At 42.3% G+C, this 26,226-nt stretch overlaps 1 protein-coding gene across 2 annotated transcripts in view; it reads left to right on the top strand.

Annotated features, from left to right (window-relative positions):
* The window catches only part of strn (striatin, calmodulin binding protein), a 138,339-nt gene that overhangs the window by 89,819 nt on the left and 22,294 nt on the right, over positions 1-26,226 (top strand). For both annotated transcript variants that reach the window (XM_048530827.2, XM_059645545.1), the window contains 6 exons: positions 11,592-11,702; positions 13,970-14,113; positions 14,309-14,445; positions 18,124-18,299; positions 25,121-25,168; positions 25,279-25,400. In XM_048530827.2, coding sequence (XP_048386784.1) covers positions 11,592-11,702; positions 13,970-14,113; positions 14,309-14,445; positions 18,124-18,299; positions 25,121-25,168; positions 25,279-25,400 — 738 coding nt within the window. The remainder of the gene's footprint in view (positions 1-11,591; positions 11,703-13,969; positions 14,114-14,308; positions 14,446-18,123; positions 18,300-25,120; positions 25,169-25,278; positions 25,401-26,226) is intronic.

Genomic DNA, 26,226 nt, shown 5'->3' with positions numbered 1-26,226 from the left:
ATTCCACTATCTGCCATGGCAGAATTTGAACCTAGGTCCCCAGAACATTATCTGGATCTCTGTTTAAATAGTGCATTGATAATACCATTAGGCCATCACCTTCCCCCACAGGGGAGGAGTTGCTGTGACAGTCTTCAACATTAACTGTAAACCTCATGAACTCTTATGACATGAGGTCAAATACAGACAAGGAAACTTCCTGCTGTTTGCCACGTGTGTCCCCTCCTGGCTGAGCAATCAGCACTGTTCCACATCTACTTCGATAAAGCAGAAGGTGGCAAGTGTCTTCCGTGCCCGTTACCAGGAATGGCTCAGCAGCACTTTTATTGACTGAGGTAGTTGCATCCTAAAGGACATCGCTGCTAGACTGGATCTGTAGCAGTGTGTGAGGGAACTAACAATAGGAGGAAAAAAAAGTACTTGACCTCCTCCTCACCAATCTGCTGGCTGCAGATACATCTGGCCTGACAGTATCAGGAAGAGTGACCACAGCACAGTTCTGTTGTAGTTGAAGTCTCAATATCTTCATATTGAGGATACTATCCATCATGTTATGTGGCACTGTCACCATGCTAAATGGGATACAGTTTGAACAACCCTAGCAACTCAGAACTGGGCATGTACAATGTGCTGAGGGCCATCGGCAGAACTATACTCCACAATGTGTAACCCACCTGACCTGGCATATCCCTGCCACTCTTACCATCAGCATCAACCCAGGGGATCAACACTCGTTCAGTGAAAGGTGCAGAAGTGTATGCTGGGAACAACACCAGGCATACCTAAAAATGAGATGTCAACCTGATGAAGTTACAAAACAAGACTACTTGGTGTCATGGATTGGTGTAAGATGGTTATCAGAGCTAAACGATTCCATAACCGATTAAAGAGATTGGAACTCTGCAGCCTTGTCATATTCAGTCATGAATAGTGATTAACAATTAAACAATCCACTGGAGAAGGATACTGCACAAATATCCACATCCTCGACAATCTGAGAGCTCAGCACTTCATTGCAAAAGCCATGGCTGAAGCATTTGCAACATTCTTTAGCCAGAATTGCCAGGGATTATCCATCACCGCCTCCTCCAGTGGTGTCCACCACATACCTATTTTCGGCCAATTCGATTCACGCCACACAATACCAAGAAATGGCTGGAGATACTGGATGCTGCAAAGGCAAAAGACCCTGACAACATTCCGGCCGTAGTGCTGAAGACTTGTGCTCCATAACTTGCCCATATCTAGCCAAGCCGCTCCAGTATAGCTACGACATTGGCATGTGTCAGGTGATTATGCAAAATTGCCCACGTATGTCCTGTACACACAAAGCAAGAAAAACTCAACCCAACTCGTTACTAACCCATCAGTCTACTCTTGACTATCTGTAAGGTGATGGAAGGTGGTGTCACAGGGCTATTAAGCAGCACTTGCTTGCCAACAGCCTGTTCCTGATGCTCATTTAGGGTTTCAGTAGGGGAACTCAGCTCCTTGTCTCATTACAGCTTGTGTTCAAATATAGAAGAGCTGAATTCCAGAATTGAGAGTGAGCCCAACATAAATAATAAAAGACATCTTAAAAGCTATTATTGAAGATAATAAAACAAGGCACTTGACTAAGTTTAAGCTAATCATGTGGAACCAGCATGGTTTTGTCAAAGAGAATTCATGTATTAGTAATATTTTGGAGTTCACTGAAAGTGGTATATTTGCTGTGGATAAAGGGAAAACCAGTGAGTGTATTGTACTCAGATTTTTAGAAGGCATTTGATAAGTGGCACATCAAAGGTTATTGTGGAAAATAAAAGTTCATGGTGTTGGGGGTAACATGTTGGCAGGATAGAAGATTGGCTAGCTAACAGGAAGCAGAGAGTAGGAACAAATGGACCTCTCAGGATATCACAAGTGGTGTGCCGCAAGTGTCTATGCTGGAGCTCCAACTCACTTCACAATATAAACTAGATGAAGGAACCAAAGTACGATTACTAAATTTGCTGTTGACCCTAAGGAAGTCAAGTGAGTTTAGAGGTGGGTATAAGGAGCTAACAAAAAGATGTAAATAGTTTGTGAGAATGGATGAAGATCTGAATGCAGTATGATACGGGAAAGTGGGAAATTGTGCATTTTGGCATGAAGAATCAAAAGCACATTACTTAAATTGTGCTAGATTTGAGAGTTCTGAGATGCTGAGAGAACTGAGTATCCTAGTGCATGAATTTGCAGAAGGGAGGGGAGGATGCAGGTTCATCAAGTAATCAGGAAAGCTAACAATGTTACGTTTTATTGGCGAGGAATTGAATGCAAGAGTGGGAAGTTATGCTTCTATTACATAAGACATTGGTAAGACCACTTCAAAAAAACTGTACTGCACTGGATAATGTACTATTGGAAGGATGTAAATGCATTAGAAACAGTTAAGAGAAAGTTCACTAGATTAATAAAAACCAAAAGAACTGAGGATGCTGTAAATCAGGAACAAAAACAAAGTTACTGGAAAAGCTCAGCAGGTCTGGCAGCATCTGTGGAGGACAAAACAGAGTTAAAGTTTCGGGACCGGTGACCCAGTTCTGATCATCAGATGCCATTTCTGCCACCTCCAGCAAGATGCCGCCACCAGACACATATTCCTCTCCCCTCCCTTGTCCACCTTCCGCAGGGATCGTTCCCTCCAGGACACCCTGGTCCACACTTCCTTCACCCCCAACACCTCCCCACAGCCCTACAGCACCTTCCCCTGTAACCAGCGAAGGTGCAACACCTGCCCATTTACCCCCTCCCTCCCCACTATCCAAGGGCCCACACATTCCTTCCAGGTGAAGCAACACTTCACCTGCACTTCCAAGAATCTGGTGTTCTGCATTCGCTCACTATGTGGCCTCCTGTACATTGGGGAAACAAAGCATAGACTTGGCGACTGCTTTGCAGAACATCTACATTCTGTTGACAAAAAAGACCCTGAAGTACCTGTTGCCTGCCACTTCAATGCACCACCCTGCTCTCTGGCCAACATCTCTGTCTCCGGCTTGCTACTCTGTTCCAGTGAAGCCCTACGCAGGCCAGAGGAACAACACCTCATTTTCCACTTGGACCCTATAGCCCTCTGGACTGCATTATTGAGTTCAGTAATTTTAGGGCCTAAATTGTCTCATGTCCCAGACCCCCATCTGACACACCAGACGTTGTTACCACATAGCCTGCCACTACATACCCCCTGTTGTTAGCCACTAACAATCCCCATTAACAACTGTTCACCCTCCCAGCCTGATCGTTAGCAACTCCTTTGTCTGTCCAACTGTCTTTCACTCTCTTTGAGCTGTAGCCTATTGTTTACTCCTTACCCCACCCACCTCCCTATTTTCTGCATATAAACTGACATTTGCCCAGCCACCATCTGTTCTGAGGAAGGGTCACTGGACCCAAAATGTTAACTCTGTTTTCTCCTCCACAGATGCTGCCAGACTTGCTGAGCTTTTCCAGCAACTTTGTTTTTGTTCACTAAATTAATATCTGGAATGAGTTAATTGCCTTATGAGGAAAGACTAAACAAACTATATCCTCTGGAGATTAGATAAATCTGTCTTAACTTAATTGAAACATGTACAATCCTGTGAGGACTTGAATGGATGGATGTGGAAAAGACGTTTCCTCTTGTAGGAGAATCTAGAACTAAAGACAATAGTTTAAAAATCAGGGATTGCCCATTTAAAACAGGAAGTCTTTTTTTCTGAAGGTTGAACATCTTTGAATTTCCCTTCTTCAAAGATATTGGATGCAGAATCTTTAAATATTTTTAAGGAAGGGCTATCTATATTCTTGATTACCAAGAGCTTGAAAGATTACCTGGGGTATCTAGCGTTGGAATAAAATCAGCTTAGCCATGATCTCATTGAATGGCGGAGCAGGCTCGAAGTGCCGAATGGCCTATTCTTACTAGTTGTTTGTTTGTCTGAATTGGACTGAGTGTGGCATCAAAGAGCCGTAGCAAAACTCGCGACAGTGGTAGTTGGGGAAAACCTGCTTCTGGTTAGTGCCATAGCCAGCAAAATGAACATTTATGTTTGTTGGAGGTCAGTCGTCTCAGCTGCAGGATATTCTTGTAGTCATTCCTCAAGAGAGTATCCTGGGTCCATCGAACTTAAGCTGTTTCATCTATGAACTTTCATCCATCATAAGATCAGAAGTTTGTGCAGTCATCAGCAAATACACCATGTTTAGTACCATTCGCATCTCTGTTCTAGTGAAGCAACCATGTCCAAATGCAGCAAGACCCACACAAAGTCCAGGCTTTGGCTGACAAGACATTCGTTTGTGCCCACATGTTTGGCAATGGCCATGTTCCACAGTAAAGAATATTAATATTACTTCTTAATGTTCAATGGCAGTACCATCACTGAAGCCCCACTACCTCATTCTTGGTATTAACATTGAGCATCAATTCAGCTGGACTATCCATATAAATACTGTGGCTACAAAGCACATTAGAGGCTAAGAATCTTGCAGTGGGTACTTGATGACCTGACTGTCTGAAACCTGTGTATCATTTACAAGACATAAGTTAGGAGTGCAGTGAATTACTCCCCATTTGCCTGGATGAGTAGTCCCAACAACACTCAAGAAGCTTGACATCACCCAGAACAAAACTGATAATTTAGTCCTCGTCCACAAACGTGCCCTCCTTCTACCACCAACACTCCATAGCAATAGTGTGTGCTTTGCGAGAGATGCACTAGGTGCGTGGTAGGAATAAGGTTCTGCTTATCCTATTGAAAGGTGGTTAATGAGCTATCCACAAACGTCCAAACACTGGTATAATTCACATTCTATTGCAGCTTTGTATCCCCAAAAAAATGGTTTACTATTGCCTCGTACCTTTCTTGAGGCTTGGAACCCTACTCCAGCATGGAACATAATGGGCTGCGAAGGTGCGTGAGTTGCTGACCTCCAATTTTTCTGAGCCTTTTTCGGGACAAGATGGTCTTTTCTTTTTGCTATGTCTTCCATTGCGTATGCAAATAATTCAACTCGATAAGCCATGATGATCAGAAATTGTCTTTCTCTTGGCAGTGGGGATGTTTGCCATTTTCATATCTTTCCTGCTGGTGTTTTTTTACGTAGAAGTATGGACGTCCAAGAAATCATGACATAGGGGCCAATTCGTTTTACAAGACAACTTTGGTATGCAGCCATTATGCATCTGCTGAACCTGGCCAAGCCATTGTTGTGTCATTGGCTTAGCAAAGAGTATATCCCGATAGAATTAGAACACTTCAGGACCACTAATTTAAAACCATAAAATACAGGATCAGCATTAGGCCTTCAGTCCATTGAGTCTGCGCTACCATTCGATCATATCTGATCTGTTTCTTAACCTCAATCTCCTGCTTTCACCCCGTAACCCTTGATCCCCTTATTAATTAAGAACCTATCCATCTCCGTCTTGAGTGCACACAATGAACTGGTCTCTACATCCTTTTGCAGCAATGAGTTCAGATTCACCACCCTTTGGCTTAAGAAATTCCTTCTCATCTCAGTTCTAAAAGGTCTCTGAGGCTGTGCCCTCAAGTTGTAGTCTCTCCTTCTTGTTGAACATCATTGTCAAGTCCAATCTATCCACGTTGCTCAGTAGTCTGTAAGTTTCACTGAGATTTCCCCTCAACCTTGTAAACTCCACTGAATACAGACCCAGAGTCCTCAACCACTTCTCATATGTCAAGCCCTTCATTCCTGGGATCATTCTTTTAAACCTGTTCTGAACGCCAGCTTATCAATCCTTGGATACAGGGCCCAAAACTGCTCAAGTATTCCAAATGTAGTCCAACCAGAGCCTTATATAACTTCCACGGTAGATCGCTGCTGTTGTGTTCCAAGCTTCCACAGTACATCTCTGCTCTTGTATTCCAGTCTTCTTGAAATGAATGCTCAGATTGCATTCGCCTTCCTGGATGCCAGCTGAACTTGCATGCTAACCTTAGAATCCTGAGCTAAGACATCCAAGTCTCTTTGTGCATCAGATTTCTGAAGCCTTTCCCCATTTAGAAAATAGTTTATGCCTCTCTATTCTTCTCACCAAAGTGCATAACCTCACATTTTTCCACCTTGCATTCCATCTGCCTGTCCAAGTTTTTAAGCAACCTTCCCACTTCCTCAACGATACCTGTGCCTCCACTTTTCTGTGTGTCATCTGCAAATATAGTAACAATGCTGTCAGTTCCTTCATTCAGGTTGTTAATGTATAGCATGTATAGTTGTGGTCCCAACATTGACCCCTGCGGAACTCCCGTAGTCACCAGCTGCCATCCTGAAAAAGACCCCTTTATCCCCCTTCTGTCTTCAGTCAGCCAATCTGTGCCATTACTTTGCCCAACACCATACGCTCTTATATAATTTAGCAGCCTCCCTTGCCGAACCATGACAAAGGCCAACTGAAATCCAAACAGATCATGTCCACTGGCTCTCCTTTGTCTAACTTACTTGATACCACCTCAAAGAATTCTAAGGTTTGTCAGGTACAATTTCCCCTTGATGAAGCAGTGCTGACTCAGCCCTGTTTTACCATGCATTGTCACGTATTCCACAATCTCTTCCTTAATAATGGACCCTATAAAATGTTACAACTGAAGTCACACATAACTGGTCTATAATTTCCTTTCTTCTGCCAGTCTCCCTTTTTAAACACGTGTGTTATATTAGGCATTTTCTAGTCCTCTGGGACCTTCCCTGATGCCAGTGATTCCTGAAAGAACACCATCAGTGCCTCTACAATCTTCTTAGCTATCTTCTTCAGAATTCAAAGGTGTAGAAAATCAGTGCTGGGTGAGGTATCTACCTTCGGATCTTGCTGCTTCCCCAGCACCTTCTCCTCAGCAGCCACTACATTCGCCTCTGTCCCCAGCTCTTTCGAAGCTCTGGATATGCCATTGGTGTTTTCCACTCTGAAGGTCCTCTACCAATTCTTTGTCCCCCATTGCTACTTTCCCAGCTTCATTTTCCAGTGGTCCAATGTCTACTCTTGCCCTTCTTGCCTTTTCTGTGTTGAATAAAGTCTGACAATCTTCTTTTATATTACTAGCTAGCTTACCCTCATATTTGATCTTCTATCCTTTATTGCTTTCTTAGTTGTCCTCATCCGGTTTTTAAAGGTTTCCCAATCTTCAGCTTCTCACTAATCTGCATAGATTTTACGCTTTTTCATTTGCTTTTATGCTGTCTCTGATTTCCCGTGTCAGCCATGGTTGCCTTGTCCTCCCCTCGGTATGATTTTTGTTCCGTGAGATGAATTTTTGCTTTACCTCCCAAACTCCTCATCGAAACTCCTGCTACTGCTCATCTACCATCTTCCCTGCTAGGCTCCCTGTGGAATCAAATCTGGTCAGCTCCTCCCTCATGTCTTATTTGTTAACTTTACTCAATCATGATACTGTTACAGTTAATCTAAGCTTCTCTGTCTCAAACTGCAGGATAAGTTCTATCATAGTATGGTCACTGCCCCCTAGGGGTTCCTTCATCTTAAGCTCCCTAATCAAGTATGCATCATTACACTTGCCCAAAACGAGAATTGTCGTTCCCTATTAGGCAGCAGCTGCTCCAAAGAAACACATTCCACAAATTTCTTTCTTGGGATCCACTACCAACCTGATTTTCCCAGTTTATCCGCATATTGAGGTTCTCCATGATTAATGTAATAGTGCTTTTATTACATGCCTTTTCTATCTCCTGGTTTATTTTCTTCACCACATCCTGACTACTGCTTGATAGTCTGCACATGAGTTCCATCAGCGTCTTTTTTCCTTTGCAATTCTTTCGCTTTACCCACACAGATTGTACACTTGCTTGCTATCAATTTAATTTATTTTCTTACTCGCATGACAGTCCGACCCTGTCTGCCCATCTGCCTGTCTTCTCGACAGGATGCAAATCCTTGTGAATTTAGTTTCCATCCCTGATCCCCTTGCAACCACATCTCTGATACCCACAACATTGCACCTGCCAATTTCAATCTGCGCTACAAGCTCATTTACCCTGTTTCGTATACCATGTGCATTTAATTACAACACTCTCAGTCTTGTGTCCAGTACAACCCTTCTCATAGTTGCCATTTTATCTGCTGTGACTGAAGTTAAATTACTGATCCTTCCCATACACTGTGTCCTCCCACTTGTTCTGAAAACTTTTAACCTCTGCTAACTTGTCCCCACCCTTAACTTTTGTCCAAGCAACTGAACTCACCCTCCACTCATTTAAAGCCCTATCCACAGCTCTAGTTATGCTATTTGTCAGGACTCTGGACCCAGCATGATTTAGATGATTTTAGGTCGAGCCCATCCCATCAGAACATCTCCCTCCTTTCCCAGTACTGATACCTTTGTCTCATGAATTCCAACCAGTTTCTCCCGCACCAGTCTTTGAGACAGATGTTCACTTTTCTAATCTTGTTATCCCTGTGTTAATTAGCTGTCCTCAGGTAGTAATCCAGCGATTATTACGTTTCTGGTTTGCTTTTCAATTTCGCCTGCTCATATTTCCTCAGCAGAACCTCTTTCCTCTTTTTTTCAAGATTAGATTAGTGTGGAAACGGGCCCTTCGGCCCAACAAGTCCACACCACCCCTTGGAGCATCCCACCCAGACCCATCCCCCATAACCCACACACCCCTGAACACAATGGGCAATTTAGCATGGCCGATCCACCTAGCTTGCATATCTTCGGACTGTGGGAGGAAACTGGAGCACCCAGAGGAAACCCACGCAGACGTGGGGAGAATGTACAAACTCCACACAGACAGTCACCCAAGGCTGGAATCGAACCCGGGTCCCTGGCACTGTGACGCTACGGTGCTAACCACTGAGCCACCGTGCCGCCCCCTCTTTCTGCTTATGTTGTTGGTACCTACATGGGCCACAAGAACTGGATCTTTCCCTTCTCATTCCAGAATTTCCTCTGCAACCCAGAGGAGATATCCTAAACCTGGGCACTAGGCAGGCAACACTGCCTTTGGCATTCTTGATCCTGGCCACAGAGAATTGTGTTTATTCCCCTGAATATACTGTTAACCGTTATACCTGCATTTCTCTTTTCTCCCCCATCTTGAATGGCTCCCTTACCACAGTGCTATGGTCAGTTTACTCATCCACCCTACAGCTCCCACTCTTTTTCACACAGGGAGTAAGAATCTCAAACCTGTTAGACAAACTCAAGGGTTGAGGCTCCTTTAGCACTGTCTCCTGGATCCCTCTACCTGTCTTGTTCATAGTCACATCCTCCTGACCCTGAGCACTGATCGAATTTGAGATAGTTCTTCTAAGGAATGTGACTAACCCGAAATGCAATATCCAAGTAACTCTACCACTCCTTGATGTGTCACAGTGTTTGAAGCTCAGACTCCAGCTCATCAACTGAGTTGAAATTCCTCAAGCAGCCAACACTTGCTATATATATGGCTGCTATGAACCACAGTGGGGTCCACAACTTCCCACATCGGAGACACAGCAAATCACTTTACCTCGTAGCTCTGTTTTAGTTAGTTAGCTCTTAATTTGATCTTTTAAAAATTCCTATTGGTCTTTTAGTTTTAACCTGTAAATATTTCCCCTATTTACCTTAAATCTGAAAATAACCCATAATAGATAGTCAAACTGTTACCAAACAATAAATTTGCAATTTTCTTATGTCACTGTTTTTGTGCTGTGCCCCGATCCTCATTTTGAATATGCCCTGTAAATAGACCTTATAAACAATGAACCAAAAAAGCAAACAGAAGGCCCCTCCTCCCTGTGTATGCTCCAAATTCCCTGAATGATATGCTGTTTGAAACTGTCACTCGAGACGTGATCTGTCCTTCCTGACCATGCACAGTTTGTTGACCTAGTTCTGCCAAACAGATAAGTTTGAGATAACAAAGGTGGAGTCTGTTCAACCTTTTCTCTTATTTAGCATACCTTATCTAGGCTTCACTACTGTTAAGGAATACATTGAGTGCACAGGCTTGGTGGACTCAAACTTGGTGTTCTGAGTCAACTTGCTGCTGTTCCACACTCTCAGTCAACTTGAACAACTGCTGCTTTTGTGAAATGTGTTGATTTCAGCATCAATTGACAGATCGCTAGTGATTGCAGAACCTAGATATGTGAAGCTATCATAGATAACATCCAATGTCACATTGTCAATGTTAATAGACAGTGATATAGCAGCATCCCAGACATTCACCTTCTCGAGGCTGATGATGACACCAAAATCTTTACGGTTGAGAGAATCTACCCATTTGCCACTGCCCGCATCAGTGTATCACAATACTCTGAGGGCTTGGTCCATCTTTGTTCTGGACTTCGGATGAGCAAGACTGAATAGCTGTCTGTCCTCGCTAGCTCACTGGGAATCTCATGAATCTCGAAGGATTCCAGTGCTCTGAAACCCATCATGCTTTGTGGACAGAGGAGATCACATTGAGCAACTTCAACGTGCAGCCAGTTTCTTCGACAACTTATATACACAGCTCTACTCACATGGTTAAATGGCTTGCTGAGGCCATTGAAGGCAATATATATTGCTGCCCCTTATTTAAGGCATTTCACTTGCAGATGTCAAATTAGAAGATCAGTCCTAATATAGAACTTCCAATTCTGAAGCTTCACCAGGATTTGGATGAATGTGTTAAGTCAAGACATGCAATCTGACAAAGTCAGCATAGGAGAATACTTTTTCCATGATGCTTAACAAGAGATGCCCAATAGTTGTTGCAGTCATTGTGATGACCCATGTTCTTGCACGAAGGGATTTGTCCATCTTACTTAATCCATACTTAATGCAGTCTAACATAAGTGGAGGTCATTGGAGATGTGTAACCTGTGAATGACCTGTGTTTGCTTGTCCATTTGCTGGGAAATCAGATTTGAGTGGAGATTAAAAACAGGAGTCTGCTTCTAAGTCTGTCTTTAAAGCAGGTTGACGGTGGAGTGTAGATGATTTTAACTTTATCTAACAGATACTATTTGAAAACCATACAACAGTTGCTTGATCCTGTGGTATGCAAATTGTTAATATGGTAAACTTGACTTTACAAGAAATGAGAAACCTTTGTAATACCATAATTGTAATATCACAAGATATTTATAGTCAGTATTATAGATGCAGTGGTGGCTGAGATAATTGAAGTGGTTTGACAGGTGCTTTCATATATTGATTGTAAAAATCTGAGTTATGTAGTTGCTGTCTGAAATTTAATAGCTGGCTTATGAGCTTGCAGGCATCCATTTGTTGTTTAACATGCAAGTCTCATGCCTTGTACCTGGAGTGATCAGCAAGTATGAGACTTGTGTTAGTTTTACCTGAATTAGTCCAAAATTGAGAATACTCCAATATACCAATGCTTTTTTTTATGGTGAATTTTATTTTGGTCATTAATACCTAAATATGAACCTGTCTGGAAAAGGTTACCATGGAACTGAATTGTCATTTGGCTGTAACTTCAAGTAAATTTTGCTACTGGGTTGTTTTCAGTGATACTGTTTTTAAATTAACATGTTGGAACTACCGTAGTAATAGTGTAAGATTGTTCCATGAAGCGATCTCTGATTTGTTTCACTGTGCTGTGTTTAGACAAGGAAGATATATGTCCCACATCAGAGAGCTGGGACGTGGACCAGGGACTAATAACCAAACTCAAGGAGCAGTACAAAAAGGAGCGAAAGGGGAAAAAGGGGGTGAAGAGTAAGTGCGTATGAAATCTGGTATACTTTTGGTTCATAAACCCTCTCACGCTGCGATTTCTTTTCAGAAAAGTATCCAGATACTGTTCCTGTTCCTTTAAAGCTACCTGCTTGTGCTCAGCTACTCTTGATCCTCTGTCTCATCTTTGGCTTGGTTTAACTTTCTTTGGAAATTGCTACCCAAAACTCTTTAATCTTCTTTCAGTTTTCGTCTGCTATTTTAATTTTTGCAATTTCATTTATTATAAAATGGAAATGATTTCAAGCCATAGATTTTGGGTTTGTGTACTGAAGGCCAGTCAAACAACACTAGCAATGAAAGGTAAGGAGTGGAAAAATTCTGAAAATTATTTGGCCAGTAATTAACATAGCTGGAGATCATTCTTCTTCTCAACAGGAATTGATGATTCCTTGGGAGGGGCAAGTTTTCTTTTGAGTATAAATCTTAACATTGTGACTGGAAGAAAATCTCTAACATGTTGCTATTGTTGATCTTGGTTTAGCCAAAATATCAAAACTAGTAAAGATCATAGACAATAGAATTTATCTCAGTAGTGACTTGATCGTAGGTACCCAAACCCATATGTGCTTTGACTCATCCAGTTTATCAATGGGATAGCGAGACATTTCTGGAACTCAGAGGATGAAGCTCTGGATTTGTGTTCGGTTCCTTCTCGTTGCAGGTTTGAATCTTCAGTGAAGAAGACCTGAGATAATGGTATCAATTCTGAAAATGGAGCCAGTCTGGATGGAAGAACTCCTTTTTAAGCAATCTAGGGAATGTAGAAAGAGTTTGTTCCACCGCTTACTGTGATCTGGCATTTTAGATCTGGTCTAATTGTACTAAAAAACCAGAAGACAGTCCTTCTGTTTCCATTTAGACTTGTGTATGTAATACACCATGACACACATTTATGTAAACCCAAACTTCCTGTTTTAGTTAAGTACTTAGGCAGAAAAATTCTATGTTGAGCTGACTGCAGACTGTTGCTTTACGTTTGTAATACTTTATCCAATTGGCCTTCGCGATCAGTCTCATCAAGACTGTCCTCGGCATGCTGTAGCATTCCACAGTGCAAACTGGGGAACAGCATCTCTTCTTCGAACTAGGCACTTTTTACAGCCTTCTGGACTTAATATTGAGTTCAACACCTTGAAATTACAAACAATTTTCTTCGTTTTTCTTTTAGCTCGTTATCGTGTCCTCTCTTTCCCCCCATCCCAAATACCGTCCTTTCAAATCTGGCAGGAGTCGTAGCACTGTTCTGTGCATCAACCACCCCTACACACGAACCCTTATCACCCCTCCCACCCCTGCCAAACTACAGCATTAATGCTGCCCTCTTCACACTTCACTTCAGCTCTGGACAGTCATCGAACGTTAGCTTGCTCTGTCTCCATGGATGCTGTCTGACTCCCTGTGATCTCCAGCATTTGTTGTTACGTCACCCCCAGTCAATTTTCTTTACTAGAAGGGAGATTAAAAAGCTGAATTTCTCACTTCAGTAGTCACATTTTTGGCAGTTAATTAAAGCCCATACTTCTGCTTGTCAGATAGTAAGAGTTTCATCAATGTATATAAACTCAGTGTCTGAAATTTATCTGGAGAAAATGTCTAAATTCAGTTTCTAATTTTCTTCAAAATATAGATTGGTGAACAATCACCAGACCTGGCTGACAAATGTACGTAATGTTTACATCATGTCAATGTTAGGTAATGTGTCGTCCTGGCAGAGCAGTGGCCGTAGCATTATATATGGGATCAGAATCCAACTTGGAGTGGTTTGAACATAGTAACAAAGATATGGTTCAGATAAACAATTTCAAAGGACAATTCGTATCCACTTTCTGTGCCTGCTATACATGCTGGGTGCTAATGACCATCAAAATTCAGCATAGTTCAGTGCAGTACAAGAGTTTTATCGATACTGAGATAGAGGGAATAGACCTGATTGATATTAAACTCTTCCAGATTTAGTTTCCCCGTTTCATACTGTTTGATGGCCTGCTCATTTAGGGATGAAATTAAAACTGCAGCCAGAAATGAAGCACTCCATAACTGGATAATTATAAATATGACATTTCCTGTGTTACTTTAATCATAGTTTGATTCACTTTTCTACTTATGGTAAGATATTTTTAATAAAATTGAACAAATATTTTAAGATTGACATACTTGGAAATGTATAAATAAGACATTCTTTTCTTCAGAGACAGAGGAATGCAGAATCCAACATTACTTTTATATTTAGTTTTGTTTCTTAACAGGGCCAAATAGATCCAAGTTACAAGATATGTTGGCTACTTTAAGAGATGTGGATGAGCTCCCTCCATTGCAGTCTTCAGTAAACTCTCCACCCAGGCCAACTGCCACACGACTGACTGAGCATGAAGCTGGCAGAACAGAAGAAGGTATGTGAAAGGGAATCTGATCAACATGGGTAAGCCTGCAAAGCTTTTGAATTGATTTTCTATCATCTCCATCAGTCATAAGTCTTCTATGCCATATTATCAGCTTCATTTATTTTGAGTTAAATTTAACTTGTTTGAATGAAAATTTTTGGTAGTGAAACCTTTTTTTTCTGTTAAAATTATTGTTCTGTCTAGTTGAAGCATTGACCTTTCCTCCGGGAGCAGGAAAATCCTTTATCATGGGTACAAGTGAAGCACTGGAGAATGCATTGGGTCTTGGAGAGTTGGCGGGTCTTACAGTTGCTAATGAGGCAGATCCTCTAAATTATGATGTAAGTTGGAATTTCTGTCTCCTGATCAGATTTAGTTTATAAGAGTAATTATTAATATCCTTGTGCAGGTGAGAATTACTATCCATGTAGTTTTGTGACCAGCCAGTAAGAGATTGATCAAAAGCTTCTTTTGAAGATTGCTTTTCATTGTCTTGGGAATTATTGGCAAAAATCTGTTTCTCACTGCTCTGGCATTGCACCTGATTTTTCTGTAGTGTGATGTATTTAACATTTGTTGCATCTTAACTTATGAAATTGGACATCAAAGCTGATAGCTTGGCTGAATTGGCAATACTCAATTCGATCAGAAAACCTCTGTGTTCAAGCCTTAACCCCAGAACTTGCAACAGCATAGCAGCACTAAAGGAGTCCTCTGTTGCTGGAGGTGTTATTCTTAGGATCAGACTTCGAGGAAGCTATTCCACATAAATTAATTATCCCAGGATTCTAGGTAAATAATAAGTAATAAAAGTAAAATGTAAAAAGCAAAATATGAAAGTAAAAGGGTAGAAATGGGGAAGGTGGATTTTAACTTCTCCAACATTAGCTGAGGGATCTCCGGTTTAGAGGGTGCAGAATTTTTAAAATGCATCCAGGAAAGCTCTTTAAGCCAGTGTTTAGAAGGCCCTACGGAGAGAGGGCAGTCTCGGACTTGATTGTAGGCAACAAAGCTGGACGACTTGTTGAACTATCAGTGGAGGAGGGTATTGCAGACAGCGATTATAAATCTATTCAAAATTGTTATGGAAAAGGACAAAAGTGGCCTAAAGTCAAAGGTCTAAACTAGACAAAGACTGATTTTAATAAGATTAAGTGTTCTGGATGTGAGTTTGCTCGCTGAGCTGGATGGTTAGTTTTCAGGTGTTTCGTCACCGTTCTAGGTAACATCATCAGTGAGCCTCCGACGAAGCGCTGGTGTTATGTCCCGCTTTCTATTTATCTGGTTAAGTTTCCTTGGGTTGGTGATGTCATTTCCTGTGTTGGTGATGTGAACTTCCAGCTCAGCGAGGAAACTCACATCCAGAACCTCAACCTGAGCTACAAATCTTCTCAAAACTCGCTACCAAGATTAAGTGTGATTTGGCCAGATTGGAACAGGAGCATAAGCTTTTAGATAGATGTGTCAAAGCGGCGGGATGCAATTAAAGGAGGAGATAGGGCAACTATAGGGCCAGCATGTTCCAATAAAGGCAAAGGGTGGGTTCAGTAAATCCTGCAAGCCCTGAATATTAAGGGATATACAGGTCTGAATAAGAGGAGAAACAAAAGGAAGACTTTTGGCAGATACCAAGGGCTTAAAACAGCAGAAGCCCTAGATGAGTATAGAATGTGTATGGAGAAACGTTAAAAAGGAGAGCAAAATAGACTATGAAAGTGTAATGGCAAGTAAAATCAAGAAAAGTGCACTAAGAATAAAAGTATAACAAGGGAAAGAGTAGGGTCCATCAAGGACAACAGCGACCATTGTGCGTGGAACCAGAGGATGTATGTATGATTCTAAATTACCCCTCTCACTAGGGAGCACTGACACAAAAAGGGGATAGAAATTGTTGAAAAGGACTGTGATATTCTTAAAGGAGTTAGCATAGACAGAAAGGAGGTTCTAACTGAACTGACATAACTTTAAAGTAGATATGTTTTAAGGGCCAGATGAAATGTAACCCACGCTATTGATTGAGACAAGGGAGCAGGGGTGCTGGCAATAATGTTAAATTCCTCTGGCCCCAGGAAATTTGTCAGAGGACTGGAGGACAACTAATGTTTGTACTGTTATTTAAGAAGGGAGGAAGGGGTAAACTAAGAAACGACAGGCCGGTCAGTGTAACTTCATTTGCAGGGAAACTATTGGAAGCAATTCTGACAGACAGAATTAATCTGCATTTGGAGAGGCAGGAATTAATTAAGAATAGTCAGCATGGCTTTAAGGGGAGGTCATGTCTGATCAACGTGATTGAAGTTTTCAGAGGTGAGACAATGGGTGACTGAAAGCACAGGTAAGACCCCATGGGATCCAAGAAAACTTGGCAGTTTAGATCCAGAATTGGCTGTGTGGTAGCAAGCAGAGGCTGTTGGTCAAGGGCTGTTATTGTGACTGGGAGTCTGCATCCAGTAGGGTTCCATGGGGATCAGTTTTGGGACTCCTGTTTGTGGTATACGTAAACAATTTAGACTTGAATGTAGAAGGGTTGATCAGTAAGTTCATGGGCAATACAAAAATTGGTGGAGGAGCAAATAGTGAGGAAGATACCCTTAAATTACTGGACAGGCTGATCAGTGGCAAATGGAATTCAGTAAGTTTGAGATGACGCACTTGGCAGGCCAAAAAAGGCAAAGGAATATATAATGAAAGGTAGGATTAGAGAGACCTTGTGCATGCCTGCTAGTCTCTTAAGGTAAAAGGATAGGTAGATAAAGAGTTTAAGTGTGGGATACTTGTCTTTGTTAGCTGAGGCATGTGGCTTAAGAGATGGGAGGTTTTGCTGGAACTGTTTAAGCTGTTAGTCAGGCCAAAGCTCAACTATTGTGTGCATTTCTGGAATCTGCAATACAGGAGGGAAGTGATTGCACTGGAAAGGGTGCAGAGGCGATTTATCAGGATGTTGCCTGCGTTGGAGAGTTTCAGTTATGAAGAGAGATTGGATAGACTGAGGTAGTTTTCCCTGGAACAGAAGGGATTGAGGAGGAGACATGATTCAGATGTATAAAATTGAGGGGCATAGACAGTAAAAGAATTTAACTCTTGGTGGAGAAATCAGTGACCAGGGATATAGATTTAAGGCAAAGGGCAGGATGTTTGGAGGGTATGTGAGGAAAAGGTTTTTCACCCAGACAGAGGTAGGAATCTGGAACTCATTGCCTCTAAGATGGGAAAGGCACAAACCCTCATAACACCTAAGAAGTATTTAGACGTCCGTTTGCAATGTAAAGGCATACAATGTTGTGGGCTAAGTACTGGAAAATGGGATAGAGTAAGTTTTCAACTGGTGCAGACTCAGTGAGCAAAATGGCCTTTCACTGTGCTATAGACCTGACTGCTGATTTGTACATAACTGTTCAGCTGGCATACAACAACACAATAACAACGCAATAAGGCAGATTTGAAATACAATAATCATTTTGATGGACTTAATGTCTGTTGGTCATTCACAACAGTTCTGTGAATTCCCTTCTTTAATCAACATAATCAGAAACCGGTAAATTGACCATTCATTACAATAGGCAAAAAAGTCCATTCTCATGAGGAATTTTGATAGAATTAGGAAGGACAAACTGTTTCCTGCGGCAGGTAGATCAATATCAGTGGTCATAGATTCAATGCAATAGGCATAAGAACTGTAAGAGAAAATGTGAATTTTGTTCAGGGAGTTATGATGATCTGCAGTGCACTGCCAGAAAAGTTCGTGCAAACAAATTCAGTAATAACTGTCTTAAAACAAAATAGAGATAAAGTTGTATAGGAACAAATTACAGAGCTAGGAGTAAGAAACAGTAGAGTGAAACTAATTGTATAGCTCTTTCAAAATGATGGTCTGAATATCCTCCTCCTGTGCTGAATGATTCAATTACATTCCAAAGAAATGTTATGATTAAAGGGAAAATCCTAATTAATTCAGTCTTTAGGAGCTTTGACAAAATTTTCTTATTCACGGTTTCCTGAAATATTTTGGGGTTTCACAGATCACTAATAATAAGGATGCATTAAGGAAGACTTGGAATCCTAAATTCACGTTACGGAGCCACTTTGATGGAATAAGAGGCTTGGCATTTCATCCAGTTGAACCTGTTTTGGTAACCGCCTCAGAAGATCACACTGTGAAGTTGTGGAATTTACAAAAGACTGCTCCAGCAAAGAAGTAAGTATGATGACGAACAACAGTACATTCTTCACCGAATTGTTATAGTAAAGAAGGAGGCCTTTCAACCCATCAAGTCTGCTCTGGTTCTTAGCATTATAAGTTAGGCCATAACACCATAAGACATAGGAACAGGAGTTTGTCTAACAGGTTTGAGATTCTTACTCCCTGTGTGAAAAAGAGTGGGAGCTGTAGGGTGGATGAGTAAACTGACCGTAGCACTCTGGTAAGGGAGCCATTCAAGATGGGGGAGAAAAGAGAAATGCAGGTATAACGGTTAACAGTATATTCAGGAGAATAAACACAATTCTCTGTGGCCAGGATCAAGAATGCCAAAGGCAGTGTTGCCTGCCTGGTGTCCAGGTTTAGGATATCTCTTCTGGATTGCAGAGGAAATTCTGGAATGAGAAGGGAAAGATCCAGTTCTTGTGGCCCATGTAGGTACCAACAACATAAGCAGAAAGAGGGGACGGCACGGTGGCTCAGTGGTTAGCACTGCAGCGTCACAGTGCCAGGGACCCAGGTTCGATTCCAGCCTCGGGTAACTGTCTGTGTGGAGTTTGCACATTCTCCTTGTGTCTGTGTGGGTTTCCTCCGGGTGCTCTGGTTTGACTAGTTTATTAGTTTTTCGCCAGTCTGGATAGAAGGATCCAGTAGATGTGTTGCATTTGTGAGGTATCTTGTTGTACCCCATCTCAAAGTCCAAATGCAACACATCTACTGAATCCTTCTATCCAAACTGGCGAAAAACTAATGAACTAGTCAATAATTTTATATACAATTTCCCTTTAATGAAGCCTCACTGACTGTGCTTGATTAGGTTATGATTTTCTAAACATTCTGCAATTGTTTTTTAATTGCTTCCAATGTTTCTCCAACCATAGATGTTAGACTAATTGGTCTATGGTTACCCATTTTTTGCCCATCTCTCTTTTTAAAAAGGAGTGTCACATTGGCAGTTTTCCAATCCTCTGATGCTTCTCTAGAATCCAACTACTTTTGGAAAGTTACAACCCATGCCAAAATCTTGCCTTTTCCCTGTAACCCTGCACATTATTTCTATTTAAATAAACCCACCTCCAATGTCTCAGTTGAATCTTCGATCATACCTCCAGGGACTGAATTCCATTTCCTAACCACTCTGTGTAAAAAAACCATTTTTCCTCATACCACATTTGTTTTGATTATCTTATGTGTGTCCCCTTATTCTGAATCAATTTGAGAGTGAGAACAGTTTCTCCCTATCCAGATCCGTCATGATTTTGAAAACATCCATCAAATCTCCTCCTCTTCTGTCCAAGAGAAATAGTCACAACTTCTCTAATCTTTTGTCAGAACTGAACTGTCTTGTCATCAGAACACTTCCCCAAAAACTGGTGGATGCAGGTAGTTACAACATTTAAAAGACATTTGAGTAAACACCTGAATAGGAAAGGTTTGGAGGGACATGGGCCGAATGTAGGCAAGTGGGACTAGTTTAGTTTGGGAACATTGTCAGTGTGAACTAGTTGGACAGAAAGGTCTTTGCTGTCTGGATCTCTGACTGTAACCTCTCCTGCAAACTCTCCAGTCCCTTCACATCCTTCCTATTACCCAGAACTGTGTGCAATACCTCAGCTAAGTTCTAACTAGTGCCTTATAAAAGGCCATGGGAGTAGTGTAGATAGTAGGTTATTTTGGCAATAGAGACTTGATGGGCCAAAGGCCTCTTCTGTGCTGGATAATTCTACAATTCTCTATGAATCAAAGTCCAGCATAACCTCCCTGCTGTTGTATTCTATGCTCCCTTCTTATGAAGACTAGAATACTGTATGCTTTATTGACAGCTCTCCCCACCTGTTATGGCACCTTTAATGATTTATGAACACATACAACCAGCTTCCTGTTGTTTGCAGGGTGAACACAGCAGGCCAAGCGGCACCTTAGGAGCAGGAAAGCTGACGTTTCGGGCCTAGACCCTTCATCAGAAATGGGGGAGGGGAAGAGGGTTCTGAAACAAATAGGGAGAGAGGGGGAGGCGGATCAGATATGGATGGGGGAGAATTTAGGTGGAGAGGAGACAGACCGGTCAAAGAGGCAGGGATGGAGCCAGTAAAAGTGAGTGTAGGTGGCGGGTAGGGAGCAGATAGGTCAGTCCAGGGAGGACGGACAGGTCAAGGGGGCAGGATGAGGTTAATAGGATGGAAATGGGGGTGCAGCTTGACGTGGGAGGATGGGATAGGTGAGAGGAAGAATAGGTTAGGGAGGCGGGGACAAGCTGGGCTGGCTTTGGGATGCGGATGGGGGAGGGGAGATTTTGAAACTTATGAAATCCACATTGATGGCATTGGGCTGCAGGGTTCCCAAGTGGAATATGAGTTGCTGTTCCTGCAACCTTCGGGTAACATCGTTGTGGCACTGCAGGAGGCCCAGGATGGACATATCGTCTGAGGAATGGGAGGGGTAGTTGAAATGGTTCGCGACTGGGAAGTGCAGCAGTTTATTGCGAACCAAGCGGAGATGTTATACAAAGCAGTCCCCAGACCTCTGCTTGGTATCCCCGATGTAGAGGAGGCCACAACGGTTACAGTATACCACATTAGCAAATGTGCAGGTGAACATCTGCTTGATGTGGAAAGTCTTCTTGAGGCCTGGTATGGGGGTGATGGAGGAGCTGTGGGGTCAGGTGTAGCACTTCCTGTGAGGATGAGGGAGATTCTCTTTTGGTTGTTATTGCGGGGACAAGATGTGAGGGATGAGTTGCAGGAAATGTGGGAGACACGGCCAAGCGCGTTCTCAACCACTGTCGGGGACAAGTTGCAGTCCTTGAAAAACGAGGGGATTGGAGATGTACGGGAGTGGAATGCCTCATCCTGGGAACAGATGCGGCGGAGGCGAAGGAATTGGGAATAGGGGATGGCATTTTTGCAGGAAGATGGGTGGGAGGAGGTGTATTCTAGGTAGCTGCGGGAGTCGGTGGGCTTGAAATGGTGGTTCTAGGTGGTTGCTGGAGACTGAGTCCGAGAGGTCCAGGAAGCTGAGGGAGGCAGTAGAGATAGTCCAGGTGAACTTAAGGTTGGGGTGGAACGTGTTGGTGAAGTGGATAAACTGGTCAAGCTCCTCATGGGAGCACGAGCCGGTGCCAATACAGGCATCAATGTAATGGAGGAAGAAGTGGGGTTTAGGGCCAGTGTAGGTATGGAAGAGGGATTGATCCACATAACCTACAAAGAGGCAGGCATAGCTTGGGCCCATGCGGGTGCCCATGGCCACCCCCTTTGTCTGTAGGAAGTGGGAGGAATTGAAAGAGAAGTTGTTGAGGGTAAGGACAAGTTCGGCTAAATGGATGAGGGTGTCAGTGGAGGGGGACTGGTCAGGCCTGCGGGACAGGAAGAAGCAGAGGGCCTTTAGGTCATCTGCATGGGGAATGCAGGGATATAGGGACTGGGCTTCCATAGTAAAGATGAGGTGTTGGGGACCAGGGAATTGTATGTTCTGGAGGAGGTGGAGGACGTGGGTGGTGTCATGGACATAGGTAGGGAGTTCCTGGACCAAGGGGTAGAAAATGGAGTTCAGATAGGTGGAGATGAGTTTCGTGGGGCAGGAGCAGGCGGAGACAATGGGTCAACCAGGGCAGGCAGATTTGTGGACTTGGGAAGGAGATAGAAACGGGCGGTGTAAGGTTGGGGAACAATGAGGTTGGAGGCTGTGGGTGGGAGGTCACCTGAGGTGATGAGGTTGTGGATGGTCTGGTGCTTGGTGGTGGGGTCATGATCCAAGGGACGATAAGAGGAAGTGTTGGAGAATTGGTGTCTGACCTCAGCGATGTAGAGGTAAGCGTGCCATACTACAACTGTGCCTCCCTTGACACGGGTTTTGTGGTGAGGTTGGGATTGGAGCGAGGGCACATTCTGCAGGGGAGAGGTTGGAGTGGGTGAGAGGGGTGGAGATGTTGCAGCGATTGATGTCTCGATGGCAGTTGGAGATGAAGAGGTCGAGGGAGGGTCAGAGGCCTCGTGGTGGTGTCCAGGAGGAGGGCTTGTCTCGGAGGCGGGAGAACGTGTCAGTAGAGGGAAGGTTAGTCTCACGGTTAAAGAAATAAGTGTGGCGGAAAAACTGTTCAGTGTCCACTTTTTAATAGGGAGAGGGGGAGGCAGATAGAAGATGGATAGAAGAGAAGACAGATGGGGATGGAGCCAGTAAAGGTGATCGTAGGTGGGGAGGTAGGGAGAAGATAGGTCAGTCCAGGGAGGACGGACAGGTCAAGGGGACAGGATGAGGTTAGTAGGTAGGAAATGGGGGTGCGGCTTGAGGTGGGAGGAGGGGATTTTTTAAATGTTTATTTCAGAACCCTCTTCCCCTCCCCCATTTCTGATGAAGGGTCTAGGCTGGAAACATCAGCTTTTCTGCTCCTAAGATGCTGCTTGCCTGCTGCGTTCATCCAGCTCCGCACTTTGTTGTCTCGGATTCTCCAGCATCTGCAGTTCCCATTATCTCTTCCCTTGTGTGCCCTTCTCAGTATTATCTGATATGCAAAGAGTTCAAAACTTGCATTAATCTGGATGTATTTCAATTACTTTTTTCAGAACTATTCGTAAATAATCCATACCTTCAACTTTTCCAACAAAACATTTAAATTATTGTCATAAATAAATTTAATTCAAAGTTAGAGTCCAGAAAATCAAGACACCCAGGAGGGATTGAGAAAGAGAACAGAAAAAAAATTGTTCAAAAGATACATTTTCACAATCCTTACCACAGGAGCAGGCCATTCTGCTGATTTGAACCTGCTCTTCCATTTAATATGATCATGACTGATGGAACGCTTCAATGTCATTTACTCAGTTTAAGGTGCTGAAGAGTTGGGGAATGTGATCCAGTATATGTAATTGTGTAAACTCCTTCATGTGCCACCTGTCATTGGCTGAAGAGTTGGAACAGCAGTGTGTGTGAACTGGACATGGTGTTCGAAGAGAATAGTGGGGTACAGTGAAGAAATGTTATGTAAAGATTTGTCAGTGAGCAGAAGCATTTTGAAAAATTAAGTGACAGGAAGCCAGTGAAGACAATGAAGGATTGGGGTGATGGGTAAAATGCCCTGGAATGGAAAAGTATATCACATTTCGCCCCTTGACATTGTAGTTCTGCAGTGTGAAATTCCTTGTATTTTTGCTTTGCTTTTTAATTCATTCATGAGATGTGGTCATTGCTGATTCGGCCTGTATTTAGTAGCCATCCCTGATTGTCCCAGAGGTCAATTAAAAATCAACCATTTGCTGTGTATTTGGAGTCACATGTAGACCAGACTAGGTAAGGAAGATTTCCTTTACTAAAGGACACTGGTAAATCAGATGGACTTTTACAGCATTTTTTAAAATTCAGATTTCACCACCTGCCATGTAGGATACCAAGTAAATGTCCCCATATATACTTAGAGTTTTGAAATAGCTGGTTGGCTTAACTGGAAAAGGCACTGCATTTGAGAAACTGTTCAGAATTGGATCTTCGGTCCTCGTTTGAGACAGAAAATAATGTTGTACCTACATACATGGGAACTCAACTATCCCTATTAGGTCTCTCCACCATGTGAGGCACTAATTTCTATGTACGTCAGTGGAACTTTCTTATAATTTGACACATATAAAGAAAGACCCAGAGGAATGTTGCGGAAAGTAATCGACATGAAAAACAATAAGAAGGGTGAGGTAAAGCAGAAACTGATGAGTAAGGCAGAGTTTGAAATGAGTTGATTTGTTAATGGATTTTAGCATTTGTTTAGGAGAATAGACCTCTGGATTTGTTGAATGATCTGGAGGACGGAGTCAACAAGTTCATAGACGGGTGCTGGAGATTCTGTGGATAATAGGCAGGTCAAGTGGGATGCAAGTGGTCATTTTTCGGTTGCGTTCTCAATGTATTGTGATGCTACTTGAAAAAATGTACACTTCTTTGTAAAGACCTGTTTTTTATGTAATTTTTGATCATGGAAAATTGACTATTTTAAAAAACAAAGGATTGTGGGAGAGATTGCACTTTTAAAAGTAAGTTACCAGCACATTCTCTTAAGTGCTGTTAAAACTAGTTTATTCAACTAGTAGGGTAAGTTTAGTTGCAGACGAACTGGTATCAGTTGGTGCGTGTAAGGTGACATTCGCCCAGCAGTGAGTACCTTATTGGTCTGTTGAGTGGTGACTCAGTTGTTGATGACAAATAGCTTCTGCCTGCCAACAACTATGTGATTGACTCTAAGGTAGCTGACCGGCTTGTGGGTGTGAACAATATAGTCAGAACTTTTTAGATCTCTGAAAGGAAAGATGGTGTTCTCTCTACAATAAAAACAAAACCTAAAGACTGAAAAAAGCTAATGTATTTCCCTTACCCATTGCAGTAAGCTGTTGCTTTTAATCATTCTCAGAGACTTTAAAAATTGTGAATCTGTCATTTTGTGACTCCTGCAAACAAGTTGAAGTATGTAGAGAAGGAATATTGAGGAGCAGTTTTGTCTTTTGCAATTTTGCTGAATTTATACCACAAAGCTAGAAGTAAGTTCTACTTGGGGCAATATTTTTAAAAGCCTACAAATTGTGAAGAAGTGAATGATTGAGGCTCTTGGAAATCAGATGAGACCATGATTTAAATGTTGAGAAGGAGGAAGGTTGTATGGGAGAAAATATTTGAAGCCTGGAAACAAAGAGAATGCTGTGAGTTCCGTTGTATTACTGACTTGAGGCTAAGGTTTGTATATTTTATCTCAGAAAAGTGTATCAGGGCTTTTCCTTAGTTTACACTTACAAAACACAACTGAGAGCACAACAGTTATCTGTCTTGTTCTAATTCCACAGGAGTACTTCATTGGATGTAGAACCCATATATACGTTCAGAGCTCACAGGTAAGCCTAAGTTACCTCTTCCATGTAATGCAAAGTGTGCTGTACTCAAAATATATAGGAATGGAGAGAGATTTACTTTTGCAGTTTTTTGTTTCCTTTGTTTTGGATAGAGGCCCAGTACTATGTGTTGTGATGAGCACTAATGGCGAACAGTGTTTCAGTGGAGGTACTGATGGGTTAATCCAGTGCTGGAATGCTCCCAATCCAAACATTGATCCCTACGATTCATATGGTGCGTACGTTTACATTGTTTATTAGCTGTCCTCATAATTAATTTGAAAAGTTAATTTTGAAGCAAACATTGAGTTTTGAATGAAATCCTGAAGTTTGCTTGCAGAATTACTTGTAGTTTAGTACTGTCATAATTCAACCAAATATATCGCAAGAGCAGTAGTAAACCATTCAATTCCTCGAGTCTGTTTTGCCAATCGAGACCAGAGCTAAAGATGAGTGACCTCTGATTTAAAATTGAATTTTAAGGATTTACATGGAGAACCTTCCATCTCCCCATTAAAAAAAGTGACCTGGATTTTCTGAGATATGGCAGTATTGCACAGGAGATGTTTAAGTCATGATACCCAGAGTGGAACAGAGTATGTGACATTTTTCTTTTTTTAAAAATGGGGTTTTGGGCTGGTAAATGGTAAAAAGGAACATGAAAAGCTGTCTCAGCGTATCTGCCTTTTCAGCAGTACTTAACTGTAACACCTAAGCTTTCTTCTACCATCTATCAAGTCTCCCAATCAGGTGAATAATCTACCTTCTTAGATATTTCTAATCCACCTGTTTAGGCGTGTTATGACACACATCTGGACCAGGTATGACTTGAACTCTGCCCTTTTGGTCTGGAGTTACGGACATTGCCACTGTGCCACAAGAGCTCCCTAAACTTGCTTCCTATTCCACTAGGTTTAATTTTAGTTAACTGTCTATAAAGTGCACCCTTACTCAGTGTGTTCGGGAAGCCCGTATAAACTACATCCATTGACATTCTCCCGTATGCGCTGCACAGTTGTCTAGCATGTTTGCCTAAACATCTACGCTTAAATAATTTATTA

Source organism: Stegostoma tigrinum, chromosome 4, assembly GCF_030684315.1.
Source record: "Stegostoma tigrinum isolate sSteTig4 chromosome 4, sSteTig4.hap1, whole genome shotgun sequence".
Classification (NCBI taxonomy): Eukaryota; Metazoa; Chordata; class Chondrichthyes; order Orectolobiformes; family Stegostomatidae; genus Stegostoma; species Stegostoma tigrinum.
The sequence above is the reverse complement of the archived record's forward strand: the minus strand, read 5'-3'. Positions and strand labels throughout refer to the sequence as shown.